Below are 18,874 nucleotides of genomic sequence, written 5' to 3'. Positions count from 1 at the left end.
TACAACCCATTTAATGCCTTTGTGCCTTAAAGTTAATACACTGGCGGTCAAAAAGAACTGCTCAAAACAAGTTAAAATACTCTCAAATGAACGTAACTGTCCCTCTAACAATATATACGAGTGAATATAGACTAGATTACATGCTAAGCTATATGAAATATAAATTTTTTGTTGACCCTCCTTTGGCCTTATAATTGATGACGGCCTTATACCGGCGTGGCATACTAACTTTCTGTTAAGGTGGTAATCTTGAGGGGTCAAAAGAAATTCATCCCATGGACAGTCTTTACAGCAACCCATAAATCATGGACGCTTTATAAATTAACTCCTTTCTTGCACTATCCCCTTGACATTGTCCCGCTGATTTTTAATAGGGTTAAGGTATATTGACTGTGCAGGCCAATCCATTTTTGTCACCCCCTCTTCCCATGAAACCATTGTTTGACTATCTTTACATTACTGAAATATTGCTTTGAATAAGAGAATTATCCAAAATGCCTATGAAGCTCTCTCCTATATTCGCTTCTTCTTTATGAATTTGTATCTAAACAGTTCTTTTTGACAGCTAGTGTACAATGAAAGATAGATTGTTACGATTCCTGTTACATACGACAATAGCAACATTTGAGCAGTTCGTTTTGACCGCCAGTGTATATACCATGCTGTCCATGCACATGCATTAGTAGCTATCAGCATCTATTGAAGTATGTTGCCACAGTTTTTAGCCACGTCGTGTTTAAAACTAGGAAAGGAAATGCTGAGAAACATAAAACTGAATTATAAGAATTTGTCCCATTATATGAAAGCATTTTCATCCTGCTAAGTGGGATCTCGCCTCTTTCGAGCGAGACCTCGCCAAGAGCGGGCATCTTGTTCATACAAACGCATGCACAGAAGTTTTTCATTAGGAATTGTATTCATAGCAAGCCCTTCATACAGTCAGCATTTTAAACTATTGTGTCACGTCGACATGTACTGTCGCCGTTTTAAGGTACTCATGTAAGGATGATTTATCAAGGTTTATCTAAAAGGAGGATTTGAAAATTCAAAAATTACTACTTACTTTATTTCAATATTTTGCCTTGGTCAATGAAATTTTGATTGCGAAATATTCGCAATGGCTCGATTTTTTCGAGCAAACCCGCAGGTTGGATTTATATACCGCATTTATTAGGCAATCAGTATCAAAGGCAATCAGTGAGAGCGATTATTTGCAGTTTGATTGAGCTAAAAGTGCAGCGGGAAAGACGCCCAATTCATTAATCTTCCCCAAGCCAATAGACAATAACAACTATAAACATAATTATACACATGGGAAAATGCAACATCGATAGCGAAATATTTACACAAAAAGCTACAATAGAAACGAGACTTACGTTGTATAACAGGAAATGTTCTTTCTGGTGAATAAAAATCACTAAACATCAACGACAACATGATTTAAAATGGTTTACTTATTTGCGTGCATCTCTAGAAAAATTCATTTAGTTAAAATTTAAACACGACCAGCGTTTAGGTGGCTTTTTTAGACATGTTAAAAAAATCATCTAGAAAAATATCGCCTTAATTCTAAGCTAACGAATAATGTTGCATGCAACACTGTATTTTAATGTATTATTGATAAGTATCAATATACATTTCGTGTCGTGTTCCTGATTGGTCAGAAAACATCAGTTAATTCTCGATATTCTGTATTTATTAGGTAATTTCAGCTGCTGACGTGCTCAGCGTCTAATGTACGGCGTCCAAACTTTGTTCAATCGTTTTGTACGTACTTTTCTAATGTCTTTAAATGTATAATTCGCTTCGGCAGATAACATTGAGTTTGGTCTGAATAAATAATTCTTGATATCATGCTCAGCCTCTTCCAATAATTGTTTATTAATGCTACTTTTGCGGTGTTATTTTAACTGGTGGAATTAAAGATAGTAAAAATACCAAATGAAATTAGTTATTTTCAATTTAATTTAAGACAGCTAGGTGTTAAGTAACATCGTTTACCCCGACTGTGTTTGCTGCCGATATGCCCTGTTTTTTGCAGTGGCGAGCCAGTCAGACAGCCAGACAGACGGTTTTGTCTCCCTTTGTCATTTTTTTCCTTATATTTAGATATTCATTGCTTTCACATGCCGTCAATGAACGCTAAAGCTTCTTACATGCAGACGAGCTAGTTTATGACAATTTTTATGTGACCAGTTTTAATTGTTCGTTTGTACGCCCATGCAACTTTGACAATTTTCTAATGACAAGTAAACTTGTTCAAAATCGTTGATTGTTCGAAATGTTGACTTTGAACAAGTGTACTTGTCATAGAAAAAAATTCACATAGTGTGAGCTCTTATATGCGGTAGACCAGTGGACTTTAGTATTTTGCAATCGCGCGCTCACGTTTTCCGCTGTACGATCACATCGCTGGCTGCAAACTAAACTGTCAAAGTAAACTTGTTGGCACGTTCACACGAGCAAATAAAACTTGTCAAACAGAAATTTGTCATAGAGATTTGCTGTACATGCACACGTGCAATTGCCAATTAAAACTTGCCATATAAAAACTTGTCATAGAAAACCCGTTCGTCTTTAAGAGGCTTAAGATATTAGCATTGCGGGGAGAATCGTCAGGCTGTCAACAATCCGCATTAGAATTGCTTTCAGAGGAATCTGACAGTGCAGTTTTGATGACACCGTTATCCTTAAGTATTCGAGCCATTATCATGATATGAAATGAAAACTCGATATTACTAAAAATTGATCTTATAAAATAAATAAATTAAGCTTGTCGTGCGGAATAAATTATATTTTTTGTTTTTAATAGCATAGAATTAATAATAAGTCCTAGAATAATGCAAAGAGAAACTTTGAAATAAATTTCTTTACATTATTCCCACACGTATAAGGCAGGCTACGCTACTGTTCTTTTAAGTAATGTTTATTATAATCAATATCTTCTGCAGAGGATATTTTTCGAGCGTGCAAAATAATGCAATAAATATTGCGTTTTGTCAACAGTTAATTATTAATGCCCGATAGACGTTTCCCCCATGCAGTAATGCGACAAAACCAGATTCATCCGTATCGATAGCAGTCAAAAATTACCACGGCATGTGTATACTGCCTCGTATTTCATAATGTCATGGCTTCGCCTTTCACTATAAATATACATCCAGTGAAAATAGAAAACCCCAAATCGGCGCAACTATGGACGTTAACGAAAAATGCCATCAGCGTGAACCTTTCAGAATGTTGGTTGGTCGCATAAAACGGTTTGACGAGTTTCGTAAGCATTTTACCCAATTTTGCCTGCCGGCGTTACAGGAAATTTGGCCCGTCCCCCGGGCTATATTTCCTCGGAAAATTGGCCCCCTCTTCGAATATTTGCCCCCCCCCTAAATTATAGTTTGACTTACTATTTTAGAGCTATGTTTATAAAATTGATAAATTATTAAAGTAATTAACGAGAGTTTTTCTCAACATTTATAGCAGACTGCAAGTTTTAACCTCTCAAACAGTGCTAATTTAATCCCAACGAGATGTTTTTGATTCCCAATTATTCCCAATACCCTTAAAACCCTTTCATAGGGTATTAAAATAACACCTTAAAAATAACAGTGTAGTGCACGGAATTTCTTGTGTCAAAATTCATACTAAAATACTGACGATAGTTAGCTTATTAGATAAGTCATATGTGTCATGTTGTTGGCGTGACTTCGCTGGAACATTTTTAAGCGTTCCATTAGGTCTTTAGCTCTTGATCCCGAAGGAAAATTTCGACACAAATAGAGATGAAAACGGGTAACAATCTGGCCGAAATGTGAAATATTTAACACCAATGGATTGTTATTTTAATCACACAAAATATCCACTTGAGATTACACATTCTTACAAGTAAATAATTATTGTCTTGCTGCATGTTCTTAAGCCAACCAGCGTGTAACCTTGGGTTGGCTTCAATGGCTTGTAACTATGATCATTATGTACCAATTTAATTTGCTAGTTGAAAAAGGCTTCCTCCGTTAATACGACGATAAAACGTGTAATAAGACGAGTCAGACGACCAAGATATTTTAGGAAAAATATTTGAAGTTAGAGAGTATGTTGAAGGGAAATGTGCAGAAATACTATTAAGACATCCAGCATGTTGCAATTCTTGCAAAAAACACACATGCTTGAAAAATTATTGGTAGCTACATCTGATAACATTTGCTAAAATCAAAATGACGTCACCCATGTTAGTTGATATATTAACGAATTCCGACACTTATCAGACGATTTGACTTCGACTGATGACCACTCTCATTGAAAGCAACACCTTTGAAAGAGTCACCAGATGTACGAAAATATGTTGACGATTTGTCACCACACCAGTGTGTGCAAACCTTATAGCAGGGCTTATTATATCCAGACACAAGGAGACCCTTGTAGAAGTATGCGTCACAGATCAGCATTTGATATTTGTATTCCGTCGTGGCCACACCATCTTTAATTGCTGCCCATAAGCCGTAGATACTTGCATTCTTATTATAATTACCAGCAAATGTGATAGGTGGACCGCCATCTTTGGTAAAAGCTGCCTTTTGTTTAGATTCTTCATCGACAAACATCACTTCAGTAAACTGAATAAAAGTTGTTAATTGCTGAGAAATGGTTGAAAAATGTCGTCCACAGAATGGGGTAAATGGCGAAAAGAGAAAGAGAAGATAGACAGATCTAGTCTTTGTGGAAAGTGGAAATAAATTACATCATCTCCGACATCTCGTATTTGGATATAATAAATTATCAGACTTTAAAAATGCCTCGAGTTCGTAACCTTGAGTTTTAAAATACTCTTGGGAAATTCTTTATCAATAGACTCGTTCCTCTGGTAAGTTATCTAAAATTCCACTGGAATTACTTTATTTCAACAAACTCTGGATTTGCCAGAGTAAATTATATTCTAGTTACCATACGTAAGTAGTTTATAGTTTGCGCGATGAGATATTTTCGAGAATATCATGAAATATTTACCGGAATGTTGTTACAGTCTGCTCGATATCCCAGTTCAGTTGTTGTGGTGAGTTCAGTCCTTAAATTGACATGACTGTCTGTTGTATAACACATTGTCCATCCACCACCAAATGACGTCATATCACATTTCACTGCGAATGGATTGTCTTGGCCATCTCGATCTGGGGCAATCAAATATTTTCCGTCTGTGTAACACTTACTTCTATTCTTAATATCAAGACAACTAGAGCGTGGAAAAGCTAGAAAAAGAATATTGCATTTATAAACTGAAATTCCTCTACTAACTCACTTCCTAAATTTACCGATCTGATCATAAGGCCTTTAAAAATTAGGCTTCTGCAGATTGTGCCAGTAATTAATAAATATTTTTATGTCAAGATTTTATTTATTGATTTATGAGGAATTGGCAGCGAGGAACGTGTAAAGCAAAAAAGGTTGCTTAAGAAAGCAAAAGTTGTTCCAACTTCCAACCTCCAGGTTGCTCAAAACCAGAACAGTTGCTTAAAACTTAAAAAGTTGCTCAAAGGTGGCGAGCACATTCTGTACAGGCAAATTAAAATTGACAACTCATAATGAAGAGACTGGATAACAAACACTGAGCTATACTATAATTCCTGAAGGGCTTGCTCGCAACCAATGAAAACAATGGATAACAACTCATAATCAAGACAATTGATAACAACTTGCAATGAAGACAATGAAGACAATGGATAACAACTCACAGTGAAGTCAATGGAATCATAACAAGTCACAATGAAGACAATGGATATTACAATAGAGACAATAGAAAGCTGACTACCAGTAGATTATTTTTACCTGTGAACGAAAATTCCACAATCATCATTTATACATTTTGCTTACCTTCGAATTCTCTGACCTATAGTATATGGGCAATAAATAATGAGATGAGAAACATATGTACCTTATTAGGTAAATGTGGTTTGGTTAGCGTTATAAAATAGTAATAACTATATTTGTACTGTACACTATATAATAACGCTGGAAAGTAGTATGATGTTTAACTGAAGCCATGCTTGATCATTTTTAAACGATTAACTGGCTAGGCTAGCAGATGTCCCTTGCTGTTCAGCATTAAAAAAGCTAATTTAGCCACGTCCTTCAATGTAAAGTATAAACAATTGCAAAGGGAGATATATATCTGGTATAGATGTAATATGAAATGAAACTTCGGATATATACATAGATATATATGAAGAATATATTTTTAGTAACAGTCCTTTTTCAGGTTTATTTCAGCATATCTTACCAAAACGTCTTCGTAATATGTCCAATTTCCAACGTTTCCACTCTTTGTTTTGTGTATTTTTACAGTGCTGTTGCTTAGTTGGCAGTTTTTGCTATAAATCTTGCTTTTTGCTCTGAAATTGTAACCAAAGCAATTATCATGACCAATGCAGAGAAGATGACATTCTCCCAAGCGATGAACGTTGTGACTGGAGATCAAGTTTGAAGGAGGTATCGCCTTGTTTCCTGTTCAAAAACGACACGGTATAGTCGGTACAGAACACTATATTCACATCCAAAGAAAATGAACTAACAAAATAGTATTTTTAGAAATAATTTCTGAAGTTGCTTTTCTATTAACTACTTCTGCTAAATCTTAAGTAAAAAATAACATAATTAGACGTTTTGGTTCTGGCACCAATTTATTCTACTCTGACTCAAAAGCTCTGTCGCAATTTCCTGGCAAAAACAGGGTAAAAATAGCAATAGCGTATACTTTTTGCTTAATGTAATTTTTTATTTTTTGTATCAACACTGCATTGACGCCAGGAATAATTCATTTCAGTTCAGGAGTCAAGCACACTTTTAGTTGGGTTTTGAGGAATATTCTCCCCACAATTTGGATAAAAATTGCGCAGATGGGATTGCCTTCGTTTTGGGGCTGACCACAAAAAACCCCCGCAGCTTATTATCTCAGTCGAAATAACCTCTACCAGCGGACAATTTAATCGCAATATCAACGCAGAATTGTTGTCATTTTCTTATAACTCATACCGTGAGTTTATGATTGATATGCTTATGTTTCACTTATCGCTGATTTCGGGGAAAAAAATTCTGGGACTTTGCCTTTTAATTTTTAAGGAATTCTCAAACATTGCATCCCATGTAAATATAGTTTGACAAATAAGTATGATGCAGTGGGGTAGCCAGCCCGTCCTATTAATCAGCCTGTCGTCCTATAATATGCAAATTTAATTACAGGTTATTATAATTCGCAATCTCACTTTTTCCACAGTCGATGAACATCAAAATATTAGCATAGCAGAACAAAATTGTGTTTTTTTTCTCAAAATTGACCAAAGTAAGCTTGTAAAATTAAATCTTTAAAAAGCAACGAGAATTAAGAATTGAAAAAATAAACTGAATTTCCGTCACTGCGTAGTTACTAATAAATCATAATTAAACGGCCAAGGGAATTTTGACATGTAATCTGTTTTGATAAAATGTAAAGTTTATTACTGAGGCTCACCAACAGTTGTCTTCCTAAAATTTCTCCATGTACAAGGTTTGCCGTTCTCTGAACAAGGTAGTTGTTGTACTTGTGCATTTGATGTTGACAGTACCATCGCTAACAATCCAACTGAAATTGAGGAAAATGCATGATATTCATATGACTAATGCTTAACAAATTATTCAAGTAAACATGCCTAATGGCTGTATTATCAAGAGCTCATTCTGCTCACAAGCCGACACTCGTTGAAACGTATATAAATTTTGGTATTAGTGATCAATGAGAAAGTTCTTAATTTGAAAAGATTAAAGGTATAAAACACTGAAAATCAAGCTTTTATTCGACTGAAATTGTCGTCATGGAAGTGTTTTGAGATCTCCTTTTCAATACAGGCGTAATTTACTAATGATTTTGTACTGTTTTGATAGTTGAAGCTTGAATTTTTAACAATTACTTAATTACTCCAAGAGTCCAAAAAACTGCCCGCTTATAGCATAATGCATGTAGCAAAAACGGAAAGGCCAATGTTTACATTTTGTGATTATTTCTGTACCGAATGATGGAAACATTAGCCGAATATACCCGACGAAATATAATATAGACTGTTTGAGTTTTAAGCAATTTCTTAATGTAAGTTTAGTTCGGGCTTGCTCATGAAATTGTGTACTTGATTTGAAATAGCCGAGCTAGGAGTCAATGTTTAATAAAATGACGTGCAATAAAATAAAACTACAATAATTTAAGATTACAATTTTACCTATTCTTTTATTTGAGTAGAATTCTTTTTCATTTTCGTTGTAAGCTATATTTGCCAAATGTTATTGCGATGGTGTATAATTGAAAATATTGACTACATAAAAAGTACATAATTATGATAAATACGAAAAATACAATAAAACTTACATTGCCGCATGACATAAAATTCAAATCCAGTTGAACTAGGAAGTCCAAACTGAATCATCCATAAGATGAGAATTTTTAACGCGATCATTGCGAAGGACGTTTCTTTGATTCACTATACTGAATTAAGATCGACTCTATTTGACTGATGACTGCATGATATACGCCTTCAGGGGTATTTTCTTTGACACTGGGGATGTAATTAAATTAAAGGCGCCTTAAGTTTCCCAATTTATAAACTTTTACGTTTCGCTTCGGAAGTTGTCACAGACAGTAAGATAAATTGAATTTCAAGAAATTTGAATTTTCGTGTATTGCATGCAAATTAACAATGCACTCAACTAATCTCTGATTATATTTTAAACCTATTTTGACCTAAAACTAAACGTCGAAGCTTTACTTTCGGGATTGTTTTGCCAACGAAAATAATTTTCATAGGTGTTGATATTAAATAGCCTATCGCGATATACCGGCAAACTCAATTGTGCAATGTTGGATAAAATTGTCTGCTGCAAGTATATCTTTTCTTAATGATAATTACATCATCCTGAGGATGAGAACTTTATATTTTTCACGGTAAGCATATTAAGTATTGCGTGCTTTACAATTTTCTCAACAATGATTCTTCCCAACATATAACAACGTGACAACAATAATTCTGATCGAATCTTTCTAGTATGTCGGGACGAAATCCCTCTATATATAGCCTATATATATTACCTAGATTAAGCGATATTAAAATTTTTATTTAATCTTTCGATCTAAATTTAGATCGGGAAGTCGGATGAAAGCGGATCTATTCCCCTTGAATCTTGACACATCATGATTAAAAAGAATTTGAATTGCTAAATAAAAAACCTATTTTGATCGAAGAACTAATAATTTGCTCAGTTGGCCTACCGGAGTGCGGAGTTCATCAAATATTTTGGAAAATTCCTTAGAAAAACCCTCACCGACCGAACCTGTATGTACAGTATCTTCACTGACCAAAATCAATTATTTTTTGCTACTACTATTGAGCAATTTTTTTTGGGCTTGTCCTTGACCAATCACACTTGTTTCTTGAGCCACCTGGGCCGGTTGCATGAAAGTCGGATATAGTGGGTTTTTCAATCACATCAAAATCGCCCGTCTATTAAATCTTATAGTATTCCTAAATCGAGGATCCTCTCTAATAATAATTGAAATTTTATTCCTTTTCAAGCATTTTTAGAACGTTTGAAAAAATCACTGTAGACCCGGTGGATAGTGCTATCCGCCTTTCATACAACCGTCCCCTGATTGTTTAACTTCAAGCTTCCCCGAGAACTGGCAACTTTACCGCCTGTAGTTCAGAAGCTCACTCGCATCAATTTATGTCACACTCAGTGAGTGTGAGTGGATGTCATGCTGTTTTTTGTTTTTATTGATCAATAAGGAAGTTATTTCTTTTAATCAAAGCCGGGAAAAACTCAATATAAAACACTGAACTGACTGAAGCTCTAGAAATTATATTCGAGTGGAAATATCGTCATGCATGGATTACGAACGTCAATCATTTCAATCTTACAATAGTTTTACTCTGAAATGTGTTCATAAAAAGCGTTTCGCGACAATCGATCGGCACCTTATATTTATGCCTGCATGAATCCTGCAACTGCAAGGAAAATAAACAAGTAACCACGACAACCACTTTAGCTTCTTTCGAGAGAATAGAAGATGCCATCGCTCATTCAAATAATCATGAGACATTTAAGAAATAGAAAACATTTTCCGTGTTTCTACAAGTGTGTTGATTCTTATTTGTAAACACGTCGAAATTTAAGCCCGCCGCACACGAGAGCTATCACCTGCATGAGCTAAATATAAGTCAATTAAGACCTCGCGAGGCAGCTAGCTCAACTGGAAAACCATTCGCACACATGCAAGAGAAACTTGCCGCATGGGCTAACGGCCTCGTGAGGTCTTTATATTTTGCTCAGTCATCATTGACGTACATTATAGAATTAAGGATAATTAAAATGCCAAGTGACATTACTTATTTTCAACGTTCAAGACAGCTTGGTATTACTAAACATCGCTTAAGTTAGCGCCGACTGTGTTTGCTGCCGATATGCTCTGTTTTGGGCAGTAACGTAGCAAGCCAGACAGTTTTGTCTCGCTTTGTAAATTTCGAGTTCTTATATAAATTATTAACGTCTTTAAGAAATTTATTGTTTTCACGTGCAATCAATGAACACTGAAATATTAGCAAAACGGGACGAATCGTCAGGCTTGCTACGTTACACTGTCCGCATTAGAAATGCTTTTAGAGGAATCTGGCAGTGCAGATTTCATTACACCATCATCAGCATGGGTTACTTTATTCAAAACTTTTTATAGGTGACGGGTAGTTTCGTAGCTCCTCCCAAAAATGATTTTCATTGGCTGAAGTTTACAATACATTTCTGTTTCAACCAATAGCATAGCTTAGCATTATCTAATTGAACGAAAGCTTCCGAGCACTGCGACATGTCCCAAGGCGACGCCGTAACGGCGACTTTATTTCTCTTTGACAGATTCAAAATGCCCAAAATAATCGACCCATTACGATATGAGGTGAAAATTCGATATAATACTAAAAATGGATCTTTTAAAATCAATCAATTATTCCTGTCGTGAGGAATGAGTTATGTTTTTGTTGTTAATAGCATGAGAAACGCATTGAAAAAATGCGACGGAAAACTTTTAAAATAAATAGAAAATATTATATATAGTTGCGCGGAAATATGGAATTTTTTTCGAGTGTTGAACTGTTGAAGAGAATCGAAACATACATGTTACAACAATTTCATTAAAAAAAACACTTTACTTTGTTATAACAATATTTGAGCAACAATTTTTATACAGTATAAACTTAATTTATGCTCTCGAGGGAAATAGTAAGTTTTGTTTTCGCAAGAGTCTGAAGCATTGGGACTCGAGGGAAAACAAAACTCACTATTTCTCGAGGGAGTGTATACATTCAGTGCTTTGTTATATAGGAACAAAAACATAGCTACATGTTACACAACAATTTCATTTCAAAAAACGCTTTGTTATGACAACATGCGGGCGACAATTTCCCTGGCGGAAAACATTGCATTTATTTAAAGTCATGTGACAACGAATAAACCAATCAAATTTAAAATACACAGCACCTATATAACAATGCTCGTTTCATTATTCAATAATTCGATAATTGGTGGATTAACTTCATTTGGTATGAATTGCTTAATTTGGAGTTTATTTTCTGAAGATTTAGTTCATACTGTATATAATAGCGAGTTTAAGATTCACCAAATCTACGACGCGGACGTGAAGTAATACTGCTTTCATTTTCACAGTTTCCCATCAGGGATGGAAATTATGGACTCCTATCGATAAACAAAGTCAGAGCCGTATGTAAAACAAATTATTACTGCTTTCCTCACACTAGTATATAACATTTTTTATGTAACGTCCGCGTCGTAGATTTGGTGCATCTTAAACTCGCTAATGTATATATAGTGTAAAACGGGTATCAATCTGGCCGAAATGTGAATTTACTGATATTTAACACTCATGGATTGTTATTTTAATCACGCAAAAGATCTATACTTTAGATTACAAAGTTTTAGACTAAAAATTGTCTTCGTGTATGTTCTAAAGCCAATCTACCTGCACCTTGGGTTGGCTTGTAACTATCACCATTATGTTGCAATTCTACTTCGTCATTGGTTAGTTCGCTACGGAGTCACGTGTGAGATAGCGCGGGAAGGATCGAGCGGCAGTTGCAAAGGATTCTTCGAGCGAACGTCAATACTAAAATTTTTTCCGTTTAACAAAATCGAATAAAATGGCAGAAGACACTTCGGAAATGGAAAAATTACTTGAAGAACAAGACGAACACGATCGGAGTGAAGACGATCTGACACAGAATGAACGATTCATGGAAGTACTATCGAAAATGAATGATAATATTTGTGCTCTAGGCGTATCGCTAAACAAACGAAAACATGAGAGCATTGCCTCTGAGCAATCAATCACAAACACGGCAGTATCTGCCAAGAAAGCAAAAATTAGTTCACCGTCGGAGTCTGTATTAGACAATAATGAATCTGACAGTGAAGTGTTGCGGGCAGACATAGAAGGCAACAGAAATGAGAACACCTCGAACGAGGACGAATTCGAACAACACGCCAACATGGCGGACGTAAACGATCCATTACTTGATGAAATCGCGCAGTCACTTGACGAAACTGAGCGAACGGGCGAGCCCGTCTCTGAAAAACTAGCATTGATTGCAAACAAACGTTGGAATCATAAACTGACGATCAGCTAAAAGATAAGGCTGACAAATACCCGCGACCCGCGAACTGCGATAAAGTTGTAAGCCCACGAGTAAACCCTGAAATATGGGCAAAATTGTCAAGAGCGGTTCGTTGTGAGGATCACAAGCTCTTTCGTGTCCAAAACCAGTTTAGCACAGTGACCAACCTTGTTGTGCAAGCGACAGATATGCTGTTAAAAGCAAAATCTGATTCAAAAAGCCTACAAATTAATGAACTAGTGCGAATGAACACAGATGCTGTTGCTCTGGTCAGTCATGCTAGCCATGAAATAGCTCAAAGAAGGCACGAAATTATCAAACCTCACCTCCACAGGGATTATATCGAGCTATGCTCGCAAGAAGTTCCTGTGACAAGCTTACTGTTTGGAGACGACCTCCAATCAGAATTGACCCGCATTCGGGCCACAAACAAAATTGGAAATACGACAAACCCATCATCAGCCCAGCACGCGGCAAGTCAACGCCGGCCTTACAAACCAAACACAAGCAATTATGGTAACAAACAGCCTTCTTTTTTATGGCAAGGGACCCAGTCGTACAGACGACTGGAGAACAACAACAGGCGGGGTCAACACCGGGGTCAGAACCGAGCTCGTTTCGGCCCAATCAAGAAATGACCTCAGAAACTATGCCTATGCACGAACTTTCACATATACAGGTAAGCCAATACGAGTCTCTCCTGCCATCAATTATTAAATATTTTGAACACAAAGTTGCCAATTTTAAGGCAGGGCAAATTCGTAATTTCTATTCTTCTTCGAAAGAATTGACATCTGATCCAGAAATTCTGGAGACAGTGTCTGGTCAACTCATAGAATTTAACCAAAACCCTGTGCAAATAAAATTACCTGTACAGCAAAATTACTCATGCCAACAAGGACAGTTTATTGATTCTGAAATTCAAAACCTGTTGAGGAAAGGCGCGATTGTAGAATCTACACATGTGCCAAATGAATACATTTCACCCATATTCTTTCGCCCTAAGAAGGATGGATCAAATCGCATGATTTTAAACCTAAAATGTTTAAACCAATCTATCAAGTATCAACATTTTAAAATGGACACAATCTGGACTGCAATACGTATGATGCGTCCGGGTTGTTTTATGGCATCCATTGACCTAAAGGATGCATACTATTCTGTCCCAATTCACAAAGACCATCAAAAATACCTAAAATTTCATTGGAGAGGGAAGCTTTATCAATATACATGTTTCCCAAATGGATTGGCCATTTGCCCTAGGAAATTTACAAAGCTCCTAAAACCGGTTTTATCAAACTTGAGAAGCAAAGGTCATCTATCTGTAATATTCATAGATGATTCTTATTTACAAGGGGCCGACTTTAATCTGTGTGTTAAAAATGTGAAAGACACTATTACATTACTTGACCAAGTGGGTCTTGTTATACACCCTGAAAAAAAACACAAAAAATTAAGGAAGCTTGTCAAAAACTTCAACAATCTTCTCAACCTACAATACGAGAAGTGGCTAGAGTCATTGGGATGATAACAGCTAGCTTCCCAGGAGTAATGTTTGGGCCACTACATTATAGGCACCTAGATATGGACAAAACTTTTGCTCTAAAACTAGGGAAGGGCAATTATAATGCACACATGACTTTTTCAGATGAGGCTCAGCATGAGCTGAGTTGGTGGGTAAATTCAGTTGAAAGTGCATACAATGTGGTGCGTCATGGACAGGCTGACACAACCATGACCACAGATGCCTCAAAAATGGGTTGGGGTTGCTCCATAGGTAGCACATCCACAGGTGGCCCATGGGACCCTTGGGAAGCTGAGAAACACATCAACTGGCTGGAAGTTAAAGCCATATTACTCAGTCTGAAATCATTTGTAGACCATATTTGTCAAAAGCATATAAAAATCCTATCCGATAACACAACAGCGGTTTGCTGTATAAACCATATGGGAACTAGTCACTCCAAGGAAATTAATCTTTTGGTTACAGAGATATGGGATTTTTGCATTACAAATAGCATATGGATTACTGTAGCACATATCCCAGGGAAAGATAATGTCATTGCAGATTTTGAGTCTCGGAGGTGTACAGATAACACTGAATGGGCTCTAGACCAAACAGTGTATGATCAAGCAATCCAAATACTGGATGTAACACCCAGTATTGATCTGTTTGCTTCACGGCTGAATAATAAATGTAAGCCTTATGTTGCATTCAGACCTGACCCTGAGGCTCAAGCCATAAATGCCTTTCACATCTCCTGGGTAAATATGTGTTTCTATGGTTTCCCACCTTTTGCATTATCAACCAAGTTTTGCAAAAAGTTTCAGAAGAGAAGTCTACAGGCATAATAGTAGTTCCACACTGGCCAACCCAGGCATGGTGGCCATATCTAACTAATATGTTAATCAAGTGTCTTCTTATGTTACCTAGCACACAAACAACATTGAGGCTACCATCTCACCCTCAGAAACTACACCCACTACAAAAGAAGTTGCAATTACTGATGTGCCACTTATCGGGGGATTACTTGAAAGTAAAGGAATTTCAAAGGAAGCTGCTTCAATCATCATACAAGCATGGAGACCGGGAACTCAAAAACAGTACCGATACTATTTACAAAAGTGGGAACAGCACTGTTGTGAACGAGGTATTAATCCCATTTCTCCAAATGTAGGGACAGCAATTGATTTTCTACATAAATTTTACAAAGATGGACTATCCTATAGCACATTGAACACAGTCCGCTCAGCTCTATCTAGCGTTATCCACCCAATAGACAATTTCACATTTGGCAACCATCCACTAGTGACAAGATACATGCAAGGAGTGTTTGTAAATAGACCAGCACTACCACGTTACAAACACATCTGGGATGTGTCCGTGGTTATAAAATACTTAAAATCTTTGGGGGAGAATACACAACTTACCCTTCAAGATCTGACTATGAAGACAACCATGTTGCTTGCCCTTGTTACAGGACAACGTTGCCAGACCTTACAGGGCTTGGATATTGCACATGTGATTAAGAGTGATGACTTATGGTCCTTTCATATAAATAAACTGTTAAAAACCACTTGACCTGGGAAGCACTTTGGACAGATTGAGATCAAATCTTTTACAGAAGACAAAATGATATGCCCAGCAACTGTTCTCAAAGAGTATGTGGCAAGAACGCTACCTATACGAAAGGATAGCTCTCAATTACTTCTGAGCCACCAGAAGCCACACAAACCAGTTTCATCAGAAACCATTGGCAAGTGGATCAAAAAGACTTTAACTAAAGCAGGCATAGACATTACAGTATTTGGTGCTCACAGCACAAGGTCAGCATCCACATCTGCCGCGAAGGTTGGAAACATGGCAATCAGTACCATTATGAACGCAGCTGGGTGGTCGAACATGAAAACGTTCAGTAAATTTTATGACAGACCAATTGAAAGTAAACAAAAAGAAAATTTTGGGCATAGCCTCTTAAAAATTGTTAAAGTTGATTAAGCATGCATAATGTTGATCATTGTTGTTATAATAAACCAAAGTTACAGTGCTCATGGTCATTACTTTAAAGTCTCACACGTGACTCCGTAGCGAACTAACCAATGACGAAGTAGAATTAGAAAATTAAACGAGACTTACCTGTAAGGTGAAGTTGATTGAGATTCTACGAGTTATTGGTTAGGAGCGAAGGAGTCACGGACCCACCCTATGGTCTTACCCAGCCCTAGGGCTTTCAGCTGGTAATAAATATCAATGACCATTCGCACTCTCTTTGAAGACTGCCGCTCGATCCTTCCCGCGCTATCTCACACGTGACTCCTTCGCTCCTAACCAATAACTCGTAGAATCTCAATCAAACTTCACCTTACAGGTAAGTCTCGTTTAATTTTCTAATTTAATTGGCATACTGAATAAGGCTTTCTCCTTAAATTGTTCAATTGTACGACGATAAAACGGGTAAATACAAGACTAATAATACAAGTCAGACGATCAATATATTTTTGGAGAAATATTTGAGGTTAGAGGGTATGTTGTGCAGAGAGGCGTGGAAATACTATTAAGACAGTGGTACATCTGATAACATTTGTAAAAATCAAAGTTTACAGTTCTTGATGTGTTCAGTTTGCTTATAATACCATATTCAGATAAATATGAGTCATCCATGTTAATTGACATCTTAACGAATTCCTACACTTATCAGGCGATTTGATTTTGGCTCATGACCATTCTCGTTGAAAGCGACACCTTTGAAACGTTGTTTTGAGACAGCAGATGTACGAAAATATGCAGAAGATGTGTCATCAAACCACTTATTGCACTGTTTGTAGATGTTTTTGGTATGTCCTGAGAAATGTAGACCCTTATAGAAGGATGTGTCACAGATAAGCATTTGATATTTGTATGCCGTCGTGGCCGCACCATCTTCATTTGCTGTCCATAAGCCATATGATCCTGCATTCTTATTGTAATTACCAGCAAATGTGATAGGTGAACCATCATCTTTGGTAAAAGCTGCCTTTTGTTTAGATACTTCATCGACAAACATCACCTCAGTAAACTGAAAAAAAGTTGTTAATTGATAAATGGTTGAAAAATATCGTCCACTGAATGGGGTAAATGGCAAACAGAGAAAGAGAAGATGGGCAGATTTAGTCTTTGTGGAAAATGGAAATAAATTACTTCATCTCTGACATCTCGTATTTGGATATAAAAAATTATCAGAATTTTAAAATGCCCGGAGTAATAACCTTGAGTTAATTCTAAAATAGTCTTTGGAATCTCATTATCAATAAACTCCTCCGGTAAGTTATCTAAAATTCCACTGCAATTACTCTATTTCACCAAACTCTGGATTTGCCAGAGTAAATTATATTCTAGTTACCATACGTAAGTAGTTTATAGTTTGCGCGATTAGATATTTTCGAGAATATCATGAAATATTTACCGGAATGTTGTTACAGTCCGCTCGATATCCGAGTTCAGGTGTTGTGGAGAGTTCAGTCTTTATATTGACATGACTGTCTGTTGTATAACACATTGTCCATCCACCACCAAATGACGTCATATCACAATTCACTTCGAATGGTTTGCCTTGGCCATCTCCATCTGGGTCGATCAAATATTTTCCGTCTGTGAAACACTTATTTCTATTTTTAATATCAAGACAACTAGAGCGTGGAAAAGCTAGAAAAAGAATATTGCATTTATAAACTGAAATTTATCTACTAACTCACTTCCTAAATTTGCCAAACTGATCACAAGGTGAGGATATCGCTCATATTGCAGAACGAGTATTGTTTATAAACTGAAATTCTACTAACCGTACCAACTTCCTAAATTTACCGAACTGATCATAACGCCCTTAAAAATTGGCGCCCATCATTTATATATTTTGCTTACCTTCTCTGACCTATAGTATGGCAATAAATAATGAGATGAGAAAAATATGTACTCTAGGTAAATGGGGTTTTATTAGCGTTAAAAAATAGTAATAACTATTATATGTATTGTACATTATATAATAACGCTGGAATGTAGTATGAAATATCTGGTATAGATGTGATATGAAATGAAACGGATATATACATAGATATATATGAAGAATATATTAGTAGCAGTCCTTTTTCAGGTTTATTTCAGCATATCTTACCAAAACGTCTTCGTAATATGTCCAATTTCCAACGTTTCCACTCTTTGTTTGGTACATTGTTACAGTGCTGTTGCTTAGTTGGCAGTTTTTGCTATAAATGTTGCTTTTTTCTGTGAAATTGTAACCAGAGCAATTATCATGACCAATGCAGAGAAGATGACATTCTCCCAAGTGATGAACGTTGTGACTGGAGATCAAGTTTGAAAGAGGTATCGCTTTGTTTCCTATTCAAAAACGACACGGTAGTCGGTATAGAATACTATAATTATTCACTTTCAAAGCAAATAAACTAACAAAATAGTAATTTTAGAAATAATTTCTGACGTTGCTTTTCTATTAACTACTCCTGCTAAATCGTAAGTAAAAAATAGCATAATTAGACGTTTTGGTTCTGTACACCAATTTATTCTACTCTGACTCAAAAGCTCTGTCGCAATTTCCTTGCAAAAACAGCGTAAAAATAGCAATAGCATACTCTTTGCTTAATGTAATTTTTATTTTTTGTATCAACACTGCATTGACGCTAGGAATAATTCATTT

At 36.2% G+C, this 18,874-nt stretch overlaps 2 protein-coding genes across 2 annotated transcripts; both read right to left on the bottom strand.

Annotated features, from left to right (window-relative positions):
• Positions 1-3,860: 3,860 nt before the first annotated feature.
• Positions 3,861-8,517, bottom strand: LOC114519824. The gene is made up of 6 exons (XM_028540004.1): positions 8,381-8,517; positions 7,496-7,606; positions 6,269-6,492; positions 5,863-5,878; positions 5,002-5,240; positions 3,861-4,610 (listed from the first exon to the last, which is right to left on the bottom strand). The coding sequence occupies exons 1-6, from the start codon at positions 8,466-8,468 to the stop codon at positions 4,239-4,241; spliced, it is 1,050 nt and encodes a 349-aa protein (XP_028395805.1). The 5' UTR covers positions 8,469-8,517; the 3' UTR covers positions 3,861-4,238.
• An 8,196-nt stretch (positions 8,518-16,713) lies between these two features.
• LOC114519764 lies at positions 16,714-18,391 on the bottom strand. The gene is made up of 4 exons (XM_028539936.1): positions 18,335-18,391; positions 18,085-18,094; positions 17,630-17,868; positions 16,714-17,242 (listed from the first exon to the last, which is right to left on the bottom strand). Exons 1-4 carry the CDS (start codon positions 18,389-18,391, stop codon positions 16,862-16,864), a joined length of 687 nt encoding a protein of 228 aa, XP_028395737.1. The 3' UTR covers positions 16,714-16,861.
• Between the last annotated feature and the right edge of the window lie 483 nt (positions 18,392-18,874).

Source organism: Dendronephthya gigantea, unplaced genomic scaffold (assembly GCF_004324835.1).
Source record: "Dendronephthya gigantea isolate DGI-Jeju-01 unplaced genomic scaffold, DenGig_1.0 000014F, whole genome shotgun sequence".
In the NCBI taxonomy this organism is placed as follows: domain Eukaryota; kingdom Metazoa; phylum Cnidaria; class Anthozoa; order Malacalcyonacea; family Nephtheidae; genus Dendronephthya; species Dendronephthya gigantea.
The sequence above is the reverse complement of the archived record's forward strand: the minus strand, read 5'-3'. Positions and strand labels throughout refer to the sequence as shown.

Bases quoted from the DNA above. Each gene is read 5' to 3' on its own strand.
- LOC114519764 (XM_028539936.1), bottom strand. From the start codon at position 18,391: ATGTACCAAACAAAGAGTGGAAACGTTGGAAATTGGACATATTACGAA. The intron at 17,243-17,629 runs GTAAATATTTCA...ACTTTTTTTCAG, and splicing joins CGGACTGTAACAACATTCCG to TTTACTGAGGTGATGTTTGT.
- LOC114519824 (XM_028540004.1), bottom strand. From the start codon at position 8,468: ATGATCGCGTTAAAAATTCTCATCTTATGGATGATTCAGTTTGGACTT. The intron at 7,607-8,380 runs GTAAGTTTTATT...CCTCAATTTCAG, and splicing joins ATTTTATGTCATGCGGCAAT to TTGGATTGTTAGCGATGGTA. The intron at 6,493-7,495 runs GTGAGCCTCAGT...GTTTTTGAACAG, and splicing joins TTTTAGGAAGACAACTGTTG to GAAACAAGGCGATACCTCCT.